At 38.3% G+C, this 25,847-nt stretch overlaps 1 protein-coding gene across 3 annotated transcripts in view; it reads left to right on the top strand.

Annotated features, from left to right (window-relative positions):
- The window catches only part of furinb (furin (paired basic amino acid cleaving enzyme) b), an 85,932-nt gene extending 61,737 nt beyond the window's left edge, over positions 1-24,195 (top strand). For all 3 annotated transcript variants that reach the window (XM_081356817.1, XM_081356819.1, XM_081356818.1), the window contains 10 exons: positions 6,805-6,893; positions 8,000-8,172; positions 11,538-11,750; positions 15,240-15,340; positions 17,593-17,696; positions 17,805-17,922; positions 18,113-18,292; positions 18,902-19,026; positions 19,502-19,630; positions 21,065-24,195. In XM_081356817.1, coding sequence (XP_081212943.1) covers positions 6,805-6,893; positions 8,000-8,172; positions 11,538-11,750; positions 15,240-15,340; positions 17,593-17,696; positions 17,805-17,922; positions 18,113-18,292; positions 18,902-19,026; positions 19,502-19,630; positions 21,065-21,717 — 1,885 coding nt within the window. In that variant the 3' untranslated portion in view covers positions 21,718-24,195. The remainder of the gene's footprint in view (positions 1-6,804; positions 6,894-7,999; positions 8,173-11,537; positions 11,751-15,239; positions 15,341-17,592; positions 17,697-17,804; positions 17,923-18,112; positions 18,293-18,901; positions 19,027-19,501; positions 19,631-21,064) is intronic.
- Positions 24,196-25,847: the final 1,652 nt, after the last annotated feature.

The following is a 25,847-nucleotide window of genomic DNA, read 5'->3' as shown; positions in this document are numbered from 1 at the left end:
AATTTATTCAACCTTTATGTCGTTCCAAACAACTTTTTTTCTGCAGAACACAAAAGAAGATATTTTGAAGAATGTTTTAATTCCCATCGACTCTAAATGTATGGACTTAAAAAAAAATAAACAGAGACAATAAAGAAAGCCATACATGTTTGGAACCACATAAGGTATTGTATTTTCCTGACTATAAGTTGCAAAAGAAACAGATACGTTGTTTCGTGTATGTAAATGTGTAAGTCACATTTTATTATTACATTCACAAATTATAAAAAATACTGACAAATACAACAAAATGTTTACAAACTATAACATTTATGAACACTATAAACAGCATAACACTTAATTTTAGTTACCCTCACAACAAATCCATTAAATTGAATGTATTCAGAATCGAACAGGAATGAAAAATAAAGTATAATACAAACAATATATATAAAAGTGAAACTGAAACTACCAGTGTGAGGGAAATGTGCTATACAAATAAACCTCTCTCATTAAGCACAAATCCAAATGTGTGCACTGTGTCGGCGTTACTTTGACGTTGATGTGTAGCCAATTAATTAACATTTTGCCATCTCCGTCTTTTTACAGTTTTATGGTTGGGCCATCATTTATGTAAAGGGTGACAAGGACACTTGCATCACATGTTAGCATTCTTTTCCACAACTACTCATCATCAAGTTGTTTTCAGCTCGTCAGCTTTATTGTGACGCATGGCACTTTAAAAATACTGAGACCACAGTTATCTGAATCAGTGTTTTTGCACCTCACTGAACTGTGAAAGGTAAATTAGCTGAACAGCATCTCTGTGGAAAAAGCTTTCTCGGTGGTAGGGAGCTCTAATCATCTGGAATGAGGTATCAGATTTATAAAGCCGTAGATTTGATCTGGTCACAAGGTGCCTAATAAAGTCTGATTGTGAAACATTACATTGACTTGGCTATGAAACAAAGCCTATGTTTGAGTCACCATCAATGATCGTTGTGAATGAATGAATGCTGGTGCCCCAGGTTTACATTCACCACTCTTTTAAAAAACAAACACTAACTTTTTACGAATTGACAGGCACAGGCTGTGCTGTCCACACTCAGGATTAAATGATAGTTTGATTGCTTTTATGCCTGAATGGCTGCCAGCCAAGTGACCTTGATGTGTTTCCTGACTTTAGAAGGAAAGACTTTTTCCTTTTTTGTCAGGAAGGACTGTTTATGATTTAAAAGGTTGTGTTATGGTCCTATGACTTCTTTCGAAAGTCACTGTGTAAAAGAACTGCCCTTATCCTTGGCTGTGCCATGACTCCATAATGATACCCATTAAGCCCTTGAGTTCAGGACACGGCCACTGATCCGTCTTTCTGACTGCATGTGGGTGTCTTTGAAAGTTGTGGATGGGAATATGCAAATTGAAGCAATATTACAGCATCAGACCTCTTACATGGTGCATTTCAACGAATAGTTTGATCATTACACATCCTTATAAGATTATATGGCCACTCACCTTTGAATCACTATCAGGCAATCTCAAGGAATTGATTTACACTTTTAATTGATTTGCTTTAAAGGGGTTGAGTTTAACCTACAGTCTAAAGCTGCATTCACATTTAGCATTGTTCGGCAAATAATTTTCAATAGTACGGAGCACCTATAAGTACATGGTGATGGAAAAAATATACGAAGAAAAAAATGTCAATGCTTTTGCGTTCTCTTGCAAAATTTTGCATTCCCTCAAGAAACTTTTGCATTCGCTCGCAAAATTTTTGAGTTTGTCTGAGAAACTTTGAATTTCCTCACAAAACCTTTTTTTGTAAGTGAGCACTGAGTTTCTTAGGGGAATTTAAAACATTTGTGGAAGAACTCAAAAGCATTGAAATATAATTTTTTCTCCCATCACATATGTTTTTTTTCCATCTCCATGTCCCTTTAGGGTCTCTGTACAGTTAAAATTCGCACAAATTGGAATTTCGTGTGAGGGCAAAATATTTGGTAACACTTTCCAACTACGTCAACTACGAGTCATTAGAGTATTAGTTGACTGTAGGGGTGGGCGATATGGCAAAAATATCATATCACGATTTTTTTCAGGAAAATCACGATTAACGATTTTATCACGATTCTTTTTATGTTGGTTTTACTATTTTGTGACTGAGAATTACAGCCAAACTAATATCCATATTTTAAAAACAAAGCTTTAGGTAACAAAATAAAAAAAATGGCAGACAGGGGCAAAGATAAAAATATTTGTCATTATTTTCTTTGTTATTAAATATTAAGATTAAAGATACACATTACATATACACAACTTAATATACAAATTAAATAGGCTAAACAGTGCTTTATGTTTTCAGCTACAGTATAGGTGTATTTAACAGTAGCATTGAAGTAATTAAATGAACAAATATGAAAATAAAACAAAACAGACTTCACTGTATAAATTATACATTGATACTTATTAAAGCTACTATTAAAGTTATCAGTCAAGTGATTTGAGTGATTTTCTCTTTGCATTTTGTTGTTTTATTAACATTAAAGGGATAGTTCTCCTAAAAATTCAAATTATCAAAATTTACTCTCTCAAGTTGTTTTAAACTTGAATAAGTTTCTTTCTTTTGTTGAAAATAAAAGTTATTTGGAAGAATGACCAACAGTGGATGTACCTCGGTGACTACCATAGTATATTTTTCTCCTATGGAAGTCAATGGGGACCAGCTACAGTTTGGATAGCCACATTCTTCAAAATATTAATATTAGAAAAATATTAGAAAATATTAGAAGGAAATTAATACAGGTTTGAAACAACATTAGAGTGCGTAAATGATGAGATATTTTTTTTATTTTTGGGTGAACTATCCCTTTAAGGACAAGCGGCAGCGTGTTTACTATTGCTACTGTCTCTTTAAGAGCTGCGCGCGACGCGTCTAATATACACACACGCATTTGACAAGCAGATTTTCTCTCAATTTTCTCAAGTTTGCTTTCACTTTAGACATAACCGACTTTGTTTATGTAAACCTTGTGTGTATTTAACAGTATAAGCACAATAAGACTCGAAAGATAACTTAACTTAGTCCAGTATCAGGCACTGGTAGGCAGGCTTTTAGTGCATGAGCTTCACATGTAACTTAGGCTACGCGCTGAGAAACGCACACGTTAGAACAGTGCATCAGCACGCGAATTAAATGTTTAACCGACAAGGCATTAACGCACATGCAAATTATGAACTTTTGTGAACTGCAGTCTCCTGTTCCGCTGCGTTAACATTTTATGTGAATATACGTCGCGTTGTTCAGTATGTTGGGACAGAGGCGCCAGAACAGATATAATGCACGATTCTACGATATTTCTTCAAAAGCAGATCGTGGAGACATTTTAATCGTCCACGATAAAAAATCGTCATATCGCACACCCCTAGTTGACTGTCTGCTTAATATCTGCTAACACTTTATTTTGTTTGTCTCTCAACAGACATTGTACTGACTATAATTGACTTTGCAAGTACATCAACTTATTCTATTTACTGCAACCCAAACCTAACGATCTACTCAGGGCCGGATTAACCATTAGGGCAACTGGGCACTTGCCCAGGGGCCCATGACATCTAGGGGGCCCTGACAGGTAGGAAATACACAGAAATTTAATAAAGTTATCAAACTCTTTACGATCTTCTTCACTGTATAAAGTGCATCTACGCGGGTTCACGCGACTTTCCTCCCTCCCCGCTGAACGCCAGCGATTACTAATTCGTGAAATGCACTCCCGCTGGTTGAGCGCGGTAAAGTTCGTTTCAGTTTCGATATTAGCCGGACATTTGTTCTATAGGGTCGGTAGTCTAACAAAGATATCAATAGCAAGATTAGTTTTAACATTATGTGACCATTGTATATCGACATGATGAAATATTCGTTCAAAATCATTCGTGCATTAATGCTGCATAATTATACCTGAGAATGCTTTGACGCGTTTCCACAGCGCACGATGTTTAAGGGAACGTCTGCCAATTCCACCAACTGCGTTAAACGTAGTCTATAATTTGTATTATTTAAAATTACTTTTAACATTTAAAAACAGACGTTTTCAAATCCCAAAGCTTGCAGAAGGTTCCTAATGTCAATACTGACTTTACAGCTATACAGCTTTCCTGGTAGCCTTGAGTAAATTAACATGTCTAAGAAAATGATTCATAAAACGTATAAATATCAGTTGAGCCTATGTTTATTTTAGTCACTGACACAGACGAAAATGAAAAGACTATCAGTCAAAGTTCAGCTTTAGGAGAGGTAGAAATAGGCCAGTATACGAATACTGAGAGAATAAGAAATATGAAGATGAGGAGAGAGCAGACAAATAATCTAATGACAAGGTTTTAAAGCTAGCCTATTTCTTATAATTTTTTGGCCTTCAAAAGTCCTAAATTGCACATATGTAGGTCAGAGAAATCAAAATTTTCTCGGGGGAGCATGCCCCCGAACCCCCCTAACTACGGGGGGCCTTGAGTCTTGTTGCCCAGGGCACAGGAAATTGTTAATCCGGCCCTGGATCTACTAATACTCTAATAAGTGTTATTTGGCATGTAGTTGCAAATTAATGAGGGTTAGTTGACAAGTAATTGCAAAGTTACTTATAGTTAGTTGAATGTCTAGCCTGACGTCGTCATACTCAGATTCTAGTCAGAATATTATTCTGATACTGCTCCATTGGGCTGTGATTATGGGGCGACCCAAGCGCTCTTTGGTGACGTGGATGATTAAGTTACTGTTGATCATCTGCCCATCATCATATAAAGCCCGCCATGACAATTTGATTGGTCCGAACAGCTCTGGTTCGAGCATAGTTGCTCCACAACGGATCAAGTCCAGACCGAACTTCCCGACCTCAAATGTTGTGGGCAGTGCTAAGTTCGGCTGGCATCAAGGCTATATAATGTCTAAAATAGACTCAAAATTAAGTTTAACCAAAGATTTCCCAACACAGAATTTGCATCCGGTTCAGTTGGTAATGCGAATTCACCATTTTGACCAACAGAAAAAAGTTGCTTGGTTTGAAAGTGACTTCTGTGTGAGGTGTGCTTCGTACATCGTTGTCATTACGCTAATAAAACCACACCTTAACAGTTAAAGTTAGCACAGAGTGTACTGAACAGTCTAGTTTACCTTGCTTCTACCTGACTAGTTGGCCATTCTAAGCCTTCCTCAAAATGGAGTAACATCTTCAAATAAAAGGTGTGCATAAAATCTATTTTACTGTTCCCTTATGCAATACATTATAGCTGCAAACAACCTCCTAAACAAGCTGATATAAAAACTGTATTGTTTATTCATGAGGTGCTCCCTGCTATCAACTATTCATCATGATAACTGTCACCGCACACAAGACAAAAGGTAGAAAATTATGATTATTGCAAACGAAGGCTTTACACCCTCAGTACGGAAGGTATTTGTTGTTGAAATTCAGGGCTGTTGCCCTTCATATGAGCATGGATAAATGTGTCTGGATTATATTTATTGTGAGGAAAGGGACATATTTAACTGCCTGCTAGGCTGGTTAACCAGCTAACATGCTTGTTGCCATAAAATAATTTTGATCTCATTCACAGTTTGAGAGAGATAGATCCTGATGGATGTATCCGAATGACTCGTTTTCGTCTCTATATGATAAAGGACTTCACCCTGAAGGTATATACTGTAATTCCTCATGCCCTGGAGAATACATTCAGACACAATTACAGTTCGTTTTCAATTACTTGTACACAGCAGGTTTTGTGGAAGGCTGAGAGTGTTTTCATGTCTTGTATTTGCTCAGTAATCAGAAACAGATCTTAACAACCTGCATATGGACACCTCCATCCTCAGCAATTATTGATTTGATGAAATGCAATACGTCCAGTGCCCTAATTAGAATCTATTATTGCCCACCTGAGCTTTACACACTTAAAGAAATCACCCATTTTTGTACCTGACATGTGAGTATAATGAGACCGATTTTATTTTATTTTATTTTAAACCTTTGATTTCACTTAATGGTTCAGTGATTTGTTTGCATTATCACTAAAAATGTTCCTGGATGTTCCCTTTGGCATTTTACATGCTTTGTTTTAAGAACTACTAAAATATCATTATCTATGATAAATATGAATAAATGTAATTTTGTAATTTATTTCTTTTTTTGTGTTTTTATAGCAACAATGGCTGAGTGCTTAGTGGCCAAGAGTATGAAGCGTATTCTTATGTGTCGTTTTTGTGTTGTGTTTATGTCTTGTTCTTGAGTGCTTTTTGCCTCTGGTAAAGAGATGCTGCCGTTTCAAAAACATCTGCAGTCTCATAGGCTCTCCAGTCCCACTCTGGGGTCCCTATCGTCCTCTTCTCTGCTTTGTCTCGAGGAAACAATGAGCTCCAATAGGACGCAGATGAATGGAGAGGATAGCTCTTGCAGTGCACATACAAAACCCAAAGCCTGCTGCTATTTCTTTAAACAGTGAAGTTCATCCCCACCATGACACAGAGCTGCTGAGATTTGTCTGCTGTACTGTAGGGACGATCAGACACACAAGTGACAGCCATAATCAGCCATTTATTTATTTATTGTCGTTGATGTCGCCTGCATGGATCTAATTAGATTTTAATTAAAGGATAAAGATAATGCATCTGTATGTGGGTGCACTGAGAGCTGCCTCTCCGTTTCGATGACAGCGCCCCAAGAATTTGTCTGTACAAACGTGGACTGAATTTGAATAGAGTTGAACTGAATGTGAACTGGATGTGAACCCTGCCAATGCCACACTGTTCACTAGTGCAAACTCTCTTTGTCTCTCTAGACACGGGACACGTTGTGCCGGGGAGGTGGCGGCCGCAGCAAACAATGGTGTCTGTGGAGTGGGTGTGGCCTACAATGCCAAAATTGGAGGTGAGTGAAGAATCTGAATGATTGGCGGTTAGACTTTTGCATATGGTAATAGGATCAATCAAAGAGGTCATGCATTATAACTATCCAAGCACTCTCTCATTTCCTGCCCTTTGTGCATCTGTCATCACGCTTCTCTGGACTAATCTAAAACGCTTTATCTTTCAATTATAAAACACATCTATTAAGGTGAAATATCTTTAAAATATTCTGGTCACATTGAGCGCCAGACATCGCTGCAGGCACACACAAATTCCATATCTCTTGTTTTAATAGTCTTTGTTGGAAAATATTTTTCCATCTAGATGAGGGTGATTACGGCAGAGGGTATTGCCTGAGCCTGCACGTAATTTCTGTGTTCTTGTGTGTGTATCTTCAAGAGAATAAGTCTGCCCGTGTGTGTGTGTGTGTGTATAAAGAGAGCAGATGTTGCTGATCTCTAATTGGCCGCTGGGCCGTGTGTGGGGGTGCGTGAAGTGTCTGAATCCTGTTGCTAGGATTATTATTAATCAAATAAATAGCCACAGAATCATTCTTATTAATTAGATGCTCTCTCCCATCTAACATCATGTTCTAGCTGGACACCACACTGCAACAAGCAATTAATCTCAGACTAAAGAAGTCAGACTTTTGAAAATGAAATTTTCAAAAAAATTCTTTTAAATTAATTAACATTTTTGCAATGAATTTGTTTTATACATTTTTTCTCACAATATATATTTATTTATTTACTTATTTATTAGTGTATATATATATATATATATATATATATATATATATATATATATATATATATATATACATATATAACTTTTTTAAGGGGTTCATCACAAGTGAATCATCATATTTGTGGGTCCTTGGCATCAGAAAGTTTAAAAACCTCAGTCAAGTCCCAAAATATTCTGGTCAGCTGTGGTTTTGTCTTTATACAGAATGTTCACTTTCAGTGCCAATAAAAAAAATTGTGCTGGAAACTTGTGCAACTTCCTCATTTGCTTTTCATTTTCTTTTCCAAATATCCATCACATTTACAGACAGTACATTTTTACAAAACCCATTTTTCCCTTCTCTCTGGTTTCTACATTAACGTGCTTCTGTTCTGCATGCAGGTGTGCGGATGTTGGACGGAGAGGTAACAGATGTTGTGGAGGCTCAGTCTCTGAGCTTGAACTCCCAGCACATCCACATTTACAGCGCCAGCTGGGGCCCTGAGGATGATGGGAAGACAGTGGATGGCCCTGCCAAACTGGCCAAAGAAGCTTTCCTGCAGGGGGTCACCGAGGTCAGATTTTACCACTGGAGGTCACCTGGTCATAGTACTGTTAGTTGCTAGTTGGCGTTTCTGCCACTGGAAGCCTTATCATTGTTGGTGAATTGCATAACTGGCCATAGCTTTTGAAAATCTGATTTACAAATGAGATGTATTGCCAATAACAGAAAGATTTCATTTTATTTTTACAATAATTCCTTCCTGCTAAAAAGCGTTTGTATATCAGTGCGTAATACGTTATAAATGCTGACATTTTCTGTCTTATCTATTATTTTTTTATATCTGCATGTTGGCAGAAACAAGTCCTCTCAACTATCTGATAGGAAACACATTGATGCTTATTTGCATAAATTTAAACTTTTCTCAATTTTGAGTCATTAGACACACATACAAATCACTTATTTCACTAGAAATCACCAAATCTCATTGAAAATGAATGACTTTCATTCGCAGTGTCGCCTCAAGTCAGTGTCAGCATGAATGCTCATGTTAGGTCATCCAAGCAGATTTTAGATTCGTTAAATGTGTCACAGCTGCCATCGGCTTCGATCACCACCGCCGACAGAGGAACTGGGCTGGACGGGGTGAGCGGTTGAAGATGTCAGCGCCTGTTTACATGCTTTTACAGAGAGAGAATTGAGAAGGATTGTAGAAACACAAACACACGGTTATAGAGAATACTTTATTTAGGGAGATTTCTGTGATCTTCGCAGGAGATGAGCATTTGTTTTCTGTTTTCGTTTTTGATATGTTAATTCTTTCTTGTGTGCCACACATACCATTATCCCTTGTGAGTTTATACTTTGATAGAATTTCAGCATACACAACGTTGCACTATGAATATGAATATCAATTTGTTTTATCCATGATAAAACAAGATGGCTGTCTTTTTCCATTTTTCTACTGTTTTGTAGTGTTTTATAAGGAAAACACTACTGTTAATTTTGCTCATACACTCCCATTTGTGGGTCGTTAAGACTTTCAAATGTTTCTAAAAGAAGTCTCTTATGCTCACCAAGGCTGCATTTATTTGATTAAAAATACAGTAAAATAGTATTATTGTGAAATACTATTACAATTTCAAATAAGTTTTCGATTTTAATATATTGTAAAATTTAATTTATTCCTGTGAAATCATTCAAATATGCTGATTTGATGCTCAAGAATCATTTCTCATTATTATCAGAATGTTGAAAATGTGCAGTTTAATAATTTTGTAGAAATTGTGATACATTTTTTCAGGAATGAATAGAAAGTTCAAAAGAACAGCGTTTATTTGAAATAGATTTTTTTTGTAACATAGTCTTTACTGTCACTTTTGATCAATTTAATGTCTTTGCTATAAAAGTATTAACATCTTTCAAAAGAGGTATTTCATACCCCAAACTTTTGAACAGTAGTGTATGTGCGAGAATGGATATAAACAAACCCCTAAATTCAGCGAATCACGCACCATTTGTGCTACCGACAGGAATGATGCCTCAAATCGTGCAGCTTACAGAGAAGAGGATATTACTGAGCGCTATTACTTCTCTATGCAATCAGACTTGTGATTTTGCCCGGGGGATGATAAAACAAGTGAAAAAAAAAACAATTGAAAGAGATACTTGAGCCAGATGTGCAAGTCTAGATCTTGTTTGTTCATTACAATATTATGTTTATTCCACTACCTTTTATAAACCTTGTGCTATCAAGTGTTTTAAAGCATATGCTCAGAATCTCTTTAGGCAGAATTTCACGGCAGCATTAATGAAAATTCGCACATCTTCACCCCGTGAGTGTTGACGCATTCTAACAGCTTGCGTTATCTTCGAAGTAATTTAGTAAAATATATTAAATGGAATTAAATCCAAACCACCTGCCTTTGTCTCGCTCTGCAGAAATTATGAGATTCGATGCAGCGAGAATAGAGCGTGTCGTGTTTGACAGGCAAAGGATCTGACCTTTTTAGGACGGCTGCCCGCTGCGAGTGCCGCTTCTGTTTCATCCCGAACGTGTCCTTGGTAATCACAGACAAGCTTTTGTCGGAGCGCTACAAAAAGATTTTATCTTTTGTTTCGTCTGTGAGAATAATGGCACTATGAAACAGCCGTGCAGAATGAGTTTGACTGCTGTTAATTTAGGTGGTGTTTAAAACTGATTTCCCCCTCTAGTAATTTACTCAAATTACGCATCATATAAACATCTGCCTCAGCACAGTGACTTTCTTTTTATTTCTCTGCACTAACGTTTTTTTATCCCCAATTTTTTCATTCTTAGAATTGTTCCTCTGAATATTTTGAACCAAATTGCGCCATCTCAAACAAACAAACAAACAACCCATTTATTGCCACAATAATCCTGAGTCAGTCAGCTGTAAACATTACCCATATGGACTGCAGAAGATAGAACAGAAACTTTAATCAAATTCTGCCGACGTGCTTGACTGCAGCGAGAGAGGAGACTAATATATGGGGAAAGAAAAGTGGAGCTTTGTCAGCTGTCCAGCCAAAATTACTAAAGCATTAAATACAGCAGATTTCAGAGGTCACTGTATTGGTTTTAAATTAATCATGACAGCCATAATTGGCTCGTTCAATTGGATTTTTGTGGGCTATTGTAATAGAGATGAGGCCTGTACGCACAGACATTAATGGACACTAACACAGATGTTTGATTCATAAATACATTTGTCTCACATAGCCAGACATTTGATTTGCATAAAGACTATCAGCAGCTTATTACGGCCAAGAATCGCCCACTTATATTTTTTTAAAGATTTGATAGACCATAGACCTCACAAATCCTGTGATTAGTTCTACCTTATAATGTTTCTATCAGCCCAGCAACTGTAAACTGCAGTTTGTTTTCCAGGCGGTAAAAACCTGTGCACCAAGTCTCAAAAGGCCGGCCAATCAGATTGGAACTGGCAGTTTTCAGTGTCCGCGTGCCAATTATGTGAACAGACTGTGGGATGAGACTATAATACATTTAGACAGCAGGTGTCTGTCTCTATTTACGCTACTGTTCAAAAGTTTGGGGTCAGAAAGATATTTCTTTAAAGAAATTAATACTTTTATTCAGCAAGGACACATTAAATTGATGAGTAACAGTAAAGGCATTTTAGAAATATTTCCTTTAGCAGCAAACCAGCATATTAGAAAGCTTTCTAAAGGTTCATGTGACTGAATACTGGAGTAATGATGCTGAAAATTCAGCGTTGCTTTGCATAAATTATAATATTTCACAAAAGTGTTGTTTTTACTGTATTTTTCATCAAATAAGTGTAGCTTTGGTGAGTAATGAGACTTTTTTTGAAAACATAAAAAAACGCCACGCTTTTGAATGAATTATACATGGGAAAGAGTGAATGACCAGGTTGAGTGCATCTGTTTTAGGGTCGAGGTGGGCTGGGCTCCATCTTCATGTGGGCATCGGGTAACGGAGGGCGAGAGCGGGACAGCTGCAACTGTGATGGATACACCAACAGTATATACACGCTCTCCATCAGCAGCACCACGCAGTATGGCAATGTGCCGTGGTACAGCGAGGCCTGTTCCTCAACCCTTGCCACCACCTACAGCAGTGGAAACCTCAACGAGAAACAGATTGTATGTATTTAACACTCACGTTCATATGTGCAAACAAATCTTTGTAGTCACACATTAGACTAGAGTCATATAATAAACTCATTTTTATTTGTATTTTCATGCAGAAACAGAAATGCATCTTCTCACAGAAAATCTTCTATTTTTATATTATATATATGTTACCGGCAAAGTGTGTAATCCGGCATTCTATAGAATGCCTAGGTAATGTATAGAATTAGGTAATGTATTTTTGCCAAAAACCATCAGGCATTCTATACAATACCGGGATTTCACACTTTGCCGTTAACATGTATAAATATACATCTATTCTTGTGATCTATTCTTAACGCTATTCTTGTGAGCTTTCTGTTCATCAAAGAATCTTGAAAAAAAATCATGATTTCCACAAAAATATTAAGCAGCACAACTGCTTTCAATACAGATAATAAGAAATATTTCTTGTGCTGCAAATTATTGATTTCTGAAATGAGAAATTAGGCATTTATATAGTGCTTTACTATGTACTGTTGTATACCCAAAGTGCTTTACAATCATACCAGGGGGTCTCCTCTAAACCACTACCAGTGTGCAGCATCCACTTGCCACAGAACAACGGCGCCAGTGCGCTCACCACACACCAGATAGGTGGAGAGGAGAGAGAGGGATAGAGCCAACTGAAAGCATGGGGATTATTATTTGGAGGTCATGATTGATAAATGCCAATAGAAGGACTTTGTCCAAGACTCCAGGGTCTCGCCCATACTCTTTGCCTTTGGATTTTTTATGACCACAGAGAGTCAGGATCTCAGTTTAATATCTCAACCGAAGGACGCTGCGTATTACAGTATAGTGTCCCCATCCCTACACTGGGGCAATAGGACCCACACAGACCACAGGGTGAGCACCCCATGCTGGCCTCACGAACACCTCTTCCAGCAGCAACCTGGTTTTCCTAGAAGGTCTCCCATTCAGGTACTGACCAGGCTCAACCCTGCTTAGCTTCAGTGGGCAGTTGGTCTTGGGCTACAGGGTGATATGGCTGCTGGTTCTGAAGGATCATGTGAAACATATACACACTTTTCTACAACCACGTCTCATTAAAGGCACCATATATAGAATAAATTCACATTTCAGCATTGCAGCATTTACATGTTAACAGCACACAGACAAACCTTCATTTCTTCACACAAATACTGCCATTCTCAGTTGTCAGCAGAACTGTAAATGTCAGAGCAAACAGCTTGTGTGTGCCAAATTTTCCACATGGTTTAAATGGCCACATCACGACTGTACATGGGGAAAGTGAGTGATGGAGTGCCGCCCCATTCAGCGTGCGGTGGAGATGAAGTGTCAGGCGGTGAAATGATTTCCACATCTGCTGCTGTGATTTCCTGTGGGCTATATGAAAAAGAGCTCAAGAACACCATGCCCTAAGGAGGCAAAAAATCACTTTAGAGTAGCGTCTGAAAACTTCCCCATCACAGGTGCTGCTGCTGCATGCCGTACACATCTGCTTTTCTGTCCCCAGCGTGTCCTCCAAGAATGGAAATGAGAAAAGGGTGTCTGAAAAAGCAAAGAGAGAAAGAGCAGAGAAATTAGACCAAGTGAAAAAGCAAAAGACAGAGACAGCAATTTTTGAATACCAAATATGCTGCATTGCAGAATCTTTGGATCTTATTTGCAAGTTTTGGTCTCGTTTTCAGTTACATACCATTGTTTTATCTGCATAAGCTGTATTTGAGAGTGTCTGAGTAGGCTTTTTAATTAGAGCACGTTAATTAGGCCAAAAGACGCCTATAAAAAGAAGTTCTAAAAGTCATCTTGATGGTCTTTGCCTTTGGATCATCTTGAGCATTTGAGCAACTGTGGAAGTCTTTTCAGAAAAATCTGTCAAATACTCAACTCATGTTGTTTTGAAGAATTACCTAGTCACTCTTTTCTATATAATAAAAGTGTATGAGGACTGGGGATGTCAATATCGATAAAGGCACCATAAAAGTGCTCCATATAGCTTGTTTAATATTTTAAGTCTTCTGTCATAAAATAGTCTTTGTTTGTTTTTTGTAAGTCTTTCAAGTCATAAAATAGCAGTTGTGTGAGGAACTGACCGATAGACAAGTTGTTATTCTCTGAAAAATTCCCCTAGCTTTTCTTGGTTCTTACATTTGTGTGCTGTTCATTTGAATCAACTGATTTAGTTACTTGGTTGATTCATTGATTAATGATTGATTTGTTCACTGAATTTGGAATGATCTAGTTAAGACTTTAATTCAAAGATTTGAAACACTGATTCATGATTTATGAATGATTTGTTCAATTAAATTAGTATGATCCAGTCAGTAATTTAAAAATCTGATTAATGAATGATTCTGAATGATTTGGTTGGGTCATTGATTCAAAGATCTGATTCATTGATCTGTGATTGAAAGATTTGTTTACTGGAATTTGAATGATGCGGTTGAATCATTAATTCAAAGACTTGGTTCAGTGATTCATAATTTGTGAATTTTGTTCATTGTAATTGGAATAATCTGTTTAAGTCATTGATTGAAAGATCTGATCAAAAGAACTAACTCAAAATATGACACATTTTTGATATTTTTAATAGACAAATAAATAGTATTTTAAAAAATAATTGCAATTTTTTTGATGTTCCTTATTGGAAATAAATATTGGATATTCAAACTGATAACGTGTGAACTTGGGTCTGTTTGACCAATTTAATTCAGTTGAATTCAAACTCACATTGAGGGGAAAATATGATTTCTTGTGCTGTGGGTAGTTATCCGAGCTCTGTTTGAATCTCTGATATGCTCATTCCTGTGAAAGTGATTTCAGACTCTCCAGGCAGGTCTATCTCTGCCAGCTCACTGAAGCTCATCTGAGATGTTTCGGGTGGCTTTAGAGTGTTTGTTTGCTTGATGTCAAGGCTGTCCCAGTATGTTTGACTGCGATAACTCCCCCTCTCCCTCTTCTGAGACCCCTGTTCCATTAGGATGACAAAGGCAATAACAGATTCAATTTGAAAATGGACGCAATCTTGCCGACAGCAGTGGGGTGGGATTTTATGTGTCTGTGTCTGTACATGTTTAAATCAGACTGAAAGGGACAGAGACAAATAAAAAAATGATAAAGAACGAGTATGTGTGGGTGTCTGGCAGGTACTCACCTGTGTATGCTCTGATGGTTCTGTAGCCTCGGGCTGGACTCCCTCTCATCCTGACCGTTGTCAATCACACATGTCCCCATGTCTCCTAAGGCATGATTAAAACCCCAAACCCTCAGGTGTGAGGTGCCAACTTGTTAAGTCTCCCAAGCTGTCACACATCTCATCACTGAAGCTGCAGTGAATGAGGTTTTTCCTTCCCTCTTGGACTTACATTGTTGTCAGGCACTTTGCAGGCGCCTCTGGCTGACAGGCGCCCACACCAACGCGTCATATATAGCTAGTCCTTTCTGATAACTGGCCAATAACATGTCTGACCTTTCCATATAACTTTGTTTGTACAGGTGACGACGGACCTTAGGAAGAAGTGCACAGATTCGCACACAGGCACGTCCGCCTCGGCTCCCCTGGCCGCTGGAATCATCGCTCTCGCTCTGGAGGCCAAGTGAGTGATGACAACAATGACACCTGTCTCTACGGACAGACATACGCACACATGTTCTACCCACTCCTGTCCATCATTCCCCCTCATCGGTTAGACTTCATTACCCCATGCACATCATCTTCAGCCCTCTGACACACTCTGACATTGCCTTGACATTGCTCATCCAAAATAAAGAAGGAGAGATGGAAAGAGACGTGTGATGGCTGCCAATCTTCACTCCTCGTTCAGGGCCGATTGACCCCAAGGCTTCTATACATCAAGTCATCATGCTCAATTAAAAGATCCTGCAGAGTATTTAATCCTGTATGCTGTAAGGTGGTAATTAGACATGGAATTCACGTCTCACACAAGCGTCGGGTTTCTTTGTCTTTTTTGTGTGTGGTGGAGTCTCGGGGCTCCTAGTTTGTACACAGTGTTTGTTTATGTGTGAGTTCGCCCCCTGCTGTTCAGGGCTGTAAAACCCGCTGGTGCCAGCTTTGACTGTGCTAGCCCCACAGTAAAAGAGACAGGAATGTTTTTGGTGAATTTTTTTCTAAGGTCCTAGATTTCTATTCTCTTTCTGTCACAGCTCTGCTCTTTTCATCAGGCAGAAGTCTTTGTGATGTCACACTGTAGTTGACTTTTGAACGTCTGTGTGTAAGAAAGGCAGTCATACTCATTTGAAATTGTGCACTGAAGCACTGAAACTGTGCTTGTGTCTGAGCCAGCGCTTGGCCGGGGGATCTTTGAACCTGTCTAATTTTACATTTTAATTTATAATATAACAAGCATTAAAAAATATATTATGTAAAATGTGTGTATTCATAAATATATTTGGGGTCAGTAACTTTTTTGTTTTTGAAAGAAGTCTCTTATACTCTTATATATATAGTATCATATGGTGTGTTTTTATATATATATATATATATATGAAGAGTTCAGATGCAAAAGCCTCTAAGTGCCATCAGAAATTTTCTTCTAGAATGATCATCTTTATCAAGCTCGTATATTTAAGTTCAATAATTTCACTTAAATGGCAATGTAAATTACCTATTAATTGTCATTTAAGTGAAATTACTGAACTTAAATATGCAAGCTTTATAAAAATGATCATTCTAGAAGAAAATTTCAGATGGCACTTAGAGGCTTTTACATCTGAACTCTTCATATATATATATATATATATAAAGAGACAGAAAGCAGGATTGGAGTGTCTGCCAAATTAATGCATGTCTCAAAGCTTCTAATGTAATTTACTGTTTATTATAGGAGTGATCTAGTGCTGCTTTGCATAAGTCTATCTGTATTGTTGTTGTTTATGAAACCTTTGAGTGGTGAGGACATTCTTCCCCCTTTCCATTAATTTTCTGATTCCTGGTTTGAGTCCAGTATGTTTAAAGACTCTGGCATGTTTTCCAGCACTGGCACTTCATCCATATAAAAGGGGTATCTGTTCGATATCTGTGCAAGTCCTTCTATGTACAGCATGAGAATTTCAGTAGTCTTACATCTATTAATCACTGAATGTAAATCACTGCATCTGTGCTGTGTCTTTTGGTTTATACAGTGTAAATTGTGCGTGTGACATGAATTTACCCAAGTCAAATTTACCCAAGAATTGACCAAAGTCATTTATTGTGAGGTCAAAAATATTGAAAGCTTATGAATTGGATCACCTTAATAAATCACCCTGAAAACTATACGGATGCCAGAGCAGGATGTTTTTTTTTATACTGTTCCCTTTCACCTTTATGCTAAATCCATTTCATTTGGGTGGAAATGGCTTTTCATGCAGGTATTTTTGTCAATCGCAAACGTGGTTTGCCCAGATATACCCTGTTGAGAAATAACAGGGCTTTTCAACCTTGCCCGTGGGGGGCACGAGTCCCAAAGACGCTTGTTTCCACCATGTAGAGCTGCAGCCGACAAAACGAATAAGCTGGAGTCGTGAACCAAGGAAAAACAGTTATAAATTGAATCTGATATTTGCTGCATTTTCAGGGAATTCAATTTTGGGTCTTTAGTGGGGGAGATAAAGGCCTCGTCTGCTGTTTAATTGCAAAATGATGCATGGCCCCCAGGACGGAATATTTCCATTTGCAACTTTCTGTGCCTCGGGTAAAAGCTTTAGTTATGTGTCTTTCAAAAAGACATCCTGTCACATCCAAGAGGGATAATTATGTGCAAATTATCTTTTGAATCTAAAAATAAATTTGTGGCCCTGCTGCCATGTAATTCTCATATTGCTTTTAATTTTTTTGTACGACATCCAGCATGAACCTGACCTGGAGAGACATGCAGCATCTCGTAGTAAGAACCTCACGTCCTGCCCACCTAATAACCAACGACTGGAGGACCAATGGCGTGGGCCGATTAGGTAAATGACAATTCACATGACCAATCAATTAGAGCTGCATTTATTTATTCATTGGACATGTCTGACCTTGTTACTTTTTCCATCTCTCTGTCTCTCTCTATGTGGCAGTGAGCCATTCTTACGGCTACGGTCTGCTGGATGCAAGTGCCATGGTCGCTTTGGCCCAAAACTGGACCAGCATTGGGCCGCAGCACAAATGTGTCATTAATATGCTGACCGAGCCCAGGTAATGACGGTCAAACACCTCATGCAGCACAAGCAATACATCAATACACCAGATAGGTAATGCCCACTAATGCTTGCTACCTGGGGAGACAGAGGTCACCTTTTAAGGACAGGCAAACTAGATTATATTATATTCATTATACAGTTGCTTGTGAGAGTGGAGTATAATTTCAGATGCTTCTGTGTTGTAGGGACATAAAAAAACACCTGATCTTTAGCAGAAGTGTAGAAGCCTGCTCGGGGGAGCCGGACTTTGTGAGCTCTCTGGAGCACGTGCAGGCCAGACTCACCCTCTCCTATAACCACAGAGGAAACCTGGCTGTTCACCTCATCAGCCCACTGGGAACTCGTTCCACGCTACTGGCTCCACGGTAAACACACTCAGACACGTTATTAGTTTGTTTTTGAAAGAAGTCTTTTATGTTCAGGGTTTCAAGGCTGCATTTATTTGATCATAAATACATTAAAACAGTAATATTGTGTAATTTTTTATGTAATTTAATTGTGCTGAATTTTCAGCATTACTTCAGTCTTCAGTGTCACATGATCCTTAAAAAATCACTCTAATTTGCTGATAAATGATTCTCAAGAAAATTGTTAATTGTTTAAACTGTTTTAAAAAATGTTTAGAAAGTTCAAAAGAACAGGATTGTTTAAATAGAAATATTTTGTAACATAAATGTCTTTACTTTTTTATGAATTTAATGCATCCTTGCGGAATAAAAGACTTTGGAAGTCACACAAAAGAATGGTAGTGTGTAATCAATGAACCGTACCATGCATAGACTCAACTATGCATAGAAATCAACTCATCAGCTCTAAAATAAAATGCCCAAGAAAACACATTTACACACTTTTCTGGCCACATACAAACACAATTCACACCATTATCTTCATGAAACATAATTATTTGTATTGTAAATACACAACTCAATTAATCTTATTGACACGTATCTTCTTTCTCTTCTGTTTGTCTTCAGGCCTCAGGATAACTCAGCCGAAGGCTTCAACGACTGGGCGTTCATGACCACCCACTCCTGGGATGAGGACCCTCGGGGAGAATGGACCCTGGAGATCGAGAATGTGGCTGGACTTAATGACTATGGTACTGCAATAAGCTTTTTTATAATCAGTATTTTTGTCTTGTTTTTTACTTCAAACATCCTTTAAAACAAGATCAAATGATGTGACAAAGGAAAATGGTTGGGAAGAAGATAAAATGCATTTCAGAGTATAAATCTTGAATTAAGTTTGTTTTTCTTACCCCACTGGCAAATAGCTTTTTCTAGTTTTAAAAAGAAATCTCACAAAATTTTGTTTGAATTATGCTTGAAAGAAAAAAACAATTTGCCAGTGGGATAAGAAAACATAAAATTAATTCAAGATAGATTCTCTGAATCTTGCATAAATTGCTTCTGAAGCATGTTTATCTTATTCCAAGGAAGTTTAAGTACTTTTACTGCAAAACGAGACCAAAAAAAAAAACACTGATTAAGAAAAGGATTCTTGTGCTGTGTGAATTCTATTTGGGTTTTTGTTGACGGTCACAGCTTCTTTAAAGTTCAAGGTCTTTTCCACAGGTGTTCTTTCTCAGTTCACACTCATCTTATATGGCACCGGCTCTAGTGCAACAGATCCGTCCATTTCCGATTACACCCGGCCTTCAAACAACAGCTGCAAAACCTTTGACACCCAGCAGATCTGCATTGGTAAGACACATGCCCTGGACCAAAAGGCATTCAAATAAACATACACAACCCTTAGTAGACAAGCTTTTATAGGTGAAGACATTCATGACCAGAAGGAAATATTTACACAAAAACACAGCAATTCCCTTGGCAAAACAAAGGAATTAAAAAAAAAAATTCATATGTCTCAGTATGACTAGCCATTGTGCTTAAGAATATTAATATTTGTTTATGAGTATAAATATTGCTCTTCAGAGTGATGCCAGAGAGCTTTAAATTAAATAAACGGTGCATTATTAAAGAAGTCGTACACTCCTTCAGAGGGCAGTAAACAAACCTTAATTTTGTTAAACGAATATTGTATTATTTAAAGTTGCTGTGGAGACTTGATGGATTTCTCCATCATGGCCTCATTGTGCCTGCAGTACTACAGAGTGCTCAAGGACAAACTTTGCTAAAAAGTTATTTCACTCATTTTTCATAAGGTGAAACTGTGACTGCAGGTACTACTGAATTTTACAAGGTCAATAATTTGTCCTATTAGGAAAAATAGGATAAATTGACCCTATTGACTTTAATAAATGTACCTGGTCTTATTCCAAAAACAAATGCAAATGCAAATGCTGACGTAAATGTTTAGCTAATGTATTGACAGTTTGCAGACCGTAATATGTACTTACTGTGTCGTATTTAGTGGCAACATATCATAATACTAAAGGGTGCAAAGTAAATTCCTTCAAATTTCTGCTTCATTGTTTTGACCAGGAAACTAGCTATAAATAGGTTGACAGTTGAACTGTAGTTAACTGCCACCTTGGCAGTAGTTGAGCTGATCATTTACCTAAATGGCCGCTATTTGCTTTCTGACACATTTCAGATCTCTGTGTGGTGTTAAAATTGCATAGCACAATATTTAACATGAATTAACAGTGAACACTCCATTTTTCATACATTGTATAGCATTGATGTTAATTTCTACATATACAAGTGTGTGTGTGTGTGTGTGTGTGTGTGTGTGTGTGTGTGTGTGTGTGTGTGTGTGTGTGTGTGTGTGTGTGTGTGTGTGTGTGTGTGTGTGTGTGTGTGTGTGTGTGTGTGTGTGAATGCTATGAATATGGCTGGTGTAGCTGGCATTATTAACAAACAAACAAAAAAGTTAATGATACCTATTGCATTAACTAATGGTAACTAATGTAAAGTGTTACCAAAATGTTTATTTCCTTATTCACTTTCATCACAACCTCTGAAACAACCATTTCTCTTCTGCTGACATAAACCGAGGCTGCGTGAGTGGGGGGAAAATAATATTAACCAATACCATAACCCACAATCCTTTTTGTTTCTCACAAAAGTGTCACATTACAGAAGCACAATATGTTTAAAATGCTATTTCGTGTTTTTTTTGCAGATTCGTAACATCCGCGATTAAGCGTTCTTCTGATCTCTGTTTTCCAGAATGCAGCACGGGTTTCTCGCTTTTCTTGCAAGGCTGTGTGAAGTCCTGTCCTCCCGGCTTCAGCTCTGGGCTGCAGGTGCTTAACTTGTCGCTGGACAACTGGGTGGAGCACTCTACCGTACAAGCGTGCTTGCCCTGCCACCCGGCCTGTCTGACGTGCTTCGGGTCTGGGGAGAACGAGTGTCTTTCTTGTCCCCCCCACAGTCACTTAACGGTCACTTCTTGCTTGCACCAGAACCAGGTGCAGCGGAAATCCCCCAGCATTCCTGTGCTCCAGCACGAGGTGGATCCGAGCTCGGAGGAATCCTTGCGTGAACCTGGGCTGTCCTCGAGACTGCCGGCGCTGGTGGCAGTGCTCAGCTGTGCCTTCATCCTGGCCACTTTCGCAGCCGTTTTCGTGCTGCTTCAGTTGCACTCCGGAGCAGCCAGCGCCCCGTTCTGTCGGAGGACCAAACTGCCGGTGACGGACACAAGCGGAGGGGGGATACGAGTCGGCTTTGGGTTTGGACTCAGCCGGGGGAAAGTGTCGTACCGTGGAATCCCCACTGTGTGGGGGGACGAGGATACGGCAATGAACTCTGAGTCAGACAGCGAAGAGCTGGAGTATCACAGCGAAAAGACTGCCTTTATACGGACTCAGAGTGCCCTTTAACGCCCCATGTTGGGCATTTTTTGTACATCTGTCTTCCTCGTACTGGGATACAGAACTAGTCTGCACTACTTAGACTTATAGATCCACTGCGAGATGTTTGTGTGTGTGTGTGTGTGTGTGTGTGTGTGTGTGTGTGTGTGTGTGTGTGTGAGCGAGAGAGAGAGAGAGAACGCTATATATGAGCTATAATGTTGCAGTTGTGGTTTGACCCGAATGTCATTAAACCTAGGACATCTCCACTGCGCTGAATGATTCCCTTTATTTTCACTTTTATCTGTCCTATTGGTCTGGCTCTATTGCCCTGAGATTTGAACCACTAAAGAGGATCAATAACATCAGTGGGTGTGTGTTTGTTTGCGTGCCACGGCGCGTAGATGTGTTTGTTGTGAGTGTGCAGGGTTTGAGTAAACTTTGAGCAGATTTTGTAACACGAAAAGGGCTGTACTTTGTTCCAGTCAACTTTTTATTAAAAGTTCGGACTGTTTTATGCACAAAACTTCTTGCACTTTCTATAACTTCCATTACTCCATTGGCATCATTTGTGCGATAAGTCCTTGCATCCTGAAAATAAAGGCTGCGTTCTGATCTCTCTGCTAGTCAAAGGCAGCTCCGGGACATTTCCGCTGATTCGATCAGGGATGATTTAACTGTGCATAACTTCTGTTGCAATAGAAATGTTGCAACAACATCAGCAGAGTGAACCATAACATCATGGAATTAGATAACACACACAACCCTCTGCCTGCTAAGAGCCTCCGGCACGGATTCAGAACAGTGGGAATCATAGACAAACGATCGAAATGCTGAACTGAAACTGTGCAGAGATCTTATCTGTCAGTCAAGCTAGAGACAGCACCATCTTTGGTTGACATGAGGAGCTCTCGGTCAAAAAAAAACAAAACGTGACAAACATCACATTTATGATTTTTTGTTAACTTTATTTTACAGTACTTTTTTTTTTAGATCATTTATGCTGTTTTTGTCTCTAAGCTAATTAGCTTGTTCTTTCTCAAATGGCTCAGTGGATATTTATAGTGGGTTTTCAATATTAATATTTGAACAAAAGGAAAACTTTGTCCCAGAGGTTATTTTAATGATTTTCACACCAGGTTTTGACTTCAAAACTCGTCTGCGCTAACACAGAGGAGCCTCAAGAGGAAATGTGTCATATATATTTCTCAAAAGGTCAGTGTCAGCCCTGAGATATGAATTCAACTCCTATTTGAGGAGCTCTTGCTGGGTTATTTCATAATCATGTGACATTTGAGTCGTACAGAAATACAATTGCACTACAAACCCTACGATCCAACTGATCCAGAAAGCTAGTAAACTAAGGCAGCTTGTTTACCGATTTGGAGAGCTGTTTTATAAGCAGCCACAAAGAATCCAAACTCATAATTAATTAAAATAGAGTTGACTAAGTATGCTGCTAAGCTAATCATGAAAATAATGAAAATATGAAAAATACACTCAAAAATGGGTAAAATAGCTCATTTTTAATGTAACTGTTTACTACATAAAGGGCTAGTTCACCCAAAAATTCAAATTTGCCCTCATGTTGTTCCAAACCTGTATGAATTTCTTTCTTTCTGCTGAACACCAAAGAAGATATTTTGAAGAATGTCGCTGACCAAACAGTTGATGTACCCTTTTTTTCCATACTATGAAAGTCAATGGGGACCAGCAACTGTTTGGTTACCCATATTCTTCAAAATATCTTCTTTGGTTGTTCATCAGAAGAATGGTTCATTTTAACAAATTTATCAGCATTACATTAAAGCATTTAACATTTTTGTTGCTGCTGCCAATACTGCAGTCATTAAATTAATTACAAACATCTGTTGCATTCATGTTTGATGCCATTTAAAAGTACTTGAATATCTATTGAAATGTTTTTTATTATTATTGATGCCAATTTGCCATAATTCACACAGCACCATCAGTCTAAATTAATAACACACACATTATGCACTTCGCTACAAGGTGTGCAGTGGAGGATCATCAATATTTCATGTGTACTTTATAGGATGGCCTAAACTTTTCATGCTTCCATGAAGGCAGAGAAAAAACGTACACGGACTGCTTTTCCGTTAGATCTCAGTTAGATCTCTCAGGGAGGAGAGATCTAGTTTATGGAAATGGCACATTTAAAATGCTTTCCGTAATTAGCTCAGCTGGGAGGGACAGGATCTCATATTCTGCGCTGAAAGCTTCTGCCTACTTGGCATTATAAGTGAGACTGAGGCTGCTACATACATACTAATTGAGCAATAAGACAGAAATATGGATGGTCCAGCTACTCGTGAGAGTGATGTCATGATGTTTCTCATCTTCACTGCTCTTCTAAAGGGAATATTGGAAATATATTTCTACCATGCTCAGCTCACTCCCATTGATTTGCCATCCAACCGCTAATGTAAGAAGCATGTCTTTGACTAATAGTACTAATAGTAAATTACTTACTTAAAACTCAGTTCCAAACCTGTGTTTTTAATTCTTATTGAGCACATAAGATGTTTTTAACAATGTTCACGCTGCTCTTTTTCATAGAATGAATACAAGAGCTGTCAAGCTCCAGAAATAACAAAGCATTATAAAACTGCTCCATGTTACTTGTGTGCTGTTTTCCAAGTCTTCTGAAACCATATTATATTTGTGTAACTGTAATAACGAGACAAAGAAACTATATCATTGGAATTTTTTATTTTTTTTTTCCAGCTGGTGAATGAGCCAATCAGAATCCAATCTAGAGCTTTAAAGCAGCAGACGACAAAACCACAGCATGCGTGGATGATAATATATAATTATCATTGGTGTGAACAGCCCTTTAAAAGCCATAGCTACTGCACGCACTTATAATAAAAGAACATTATCGTGCATTTGTGCGGACACTATATAGATATCATTAGTTAGATATAGACACTATATAGATATTAGGGGTGTGCAAAGCAGCCGGTATTTGTATCTGTATTTGTATTTGTTGAGGGGGGAAAAGTATTTGTATTTAGGGGTTCAAGCACGAAGTGCTGAACACCTATTGTAATTGTACTGATTTTTATTAGGGGTTCAAGCACGAAGTGCTGAAACCCTATTGTAATTGTGCTGATTTTTATTAGGGGTTCAAGCACGAAGTGCTGAAACCCTATTGTAATTGTACTGATTTTTATTATTATTATTATTATTATTCTCCCCTAAAACGCATCGTGCAGCCCAAACCGTAAGAGCTGGAACCTTGAAACTTGGCCAAATGGTAGTCCTCAATTTGGGGAGAACCTATCAAAGTATGACCCAGATTGGCCCATAGGTGGCGCTATAGCGACCAAAAGCGCGAAACTGCTCATAACTCCTAGACCGTATGTCGTAGACTCAAGTGTCCTATATCATTGGAAAGCTGGACGCCTGAAGGTCAAAACGTATATCTCCGATTTTATTTCAGGTATGCAAATTTTTCCGCCATTTTGAATTTTGTCAAAAACCTACTTTTGCGAACTAGTCCCTGGTTTTTCGCCCGATCGGAACCAAACCAGTGCAGAAATGTTCTTTGGAGTCTGAAGATCAATAATTATCGAAAAAAAGTCGAAATTTCGATTCCTGGTCGCTAGCGGGTGATAAATTAATGTTGTGGGAGGAGCCTATTTTACTAAAATGGCTATAACTCGAAAAGGAAATGAGATATCTTCACCAAACTTGGTACACATGTGTATGAGTTCAATTTGGGGTCATAGTAAAAAAATTTCGACGATTGATCACATGGTGGCGCTATAACATGAAAAAAACATGAAAAGGGCTATGACCACGTGACCGTTTGTCCGATTGACTTGAAAATTGGTATGCAGTGTCTTGGTCCAAGGTGCCATGTATGTCTATGAGGACATTGGCGTACCTCGAAAAACATGACAGCCATCGACCAATGAAATTTGAGCACCTATTAGACAAGGTTAACGGAGGCCGATCGGAACGATACTCGATGGGCATGTTCAACTCATGGCCCTAGAGGTCTGTAAGAATTTTGAAAGAAATCGGCCACTAGTTGGCGCTAACGAGTTTTATGGCTCTGTAATCACGTGGTGTTACACTTATTGTCACAAAATGCATATCATTTGATAGATCTGCTCATGCTGAACAACTTT

The sequence above is a fragment of the Scardinius erythrophthalmus genome (genome assembly GCF_964197995.2).
Source record: "Scardinius erythrophthalmus genome assembly, chromosome: 24".
Lineage (NCBI taxonomy): Eukaryota > Metazoa > Chordata > Actinopteri > Cypriniformes > Leuciscidae > Scardinius > Scardinius erythrophthalmus.
This window is presented reverse-complemented; position numbering and strand designations above follow the sequence as displayed.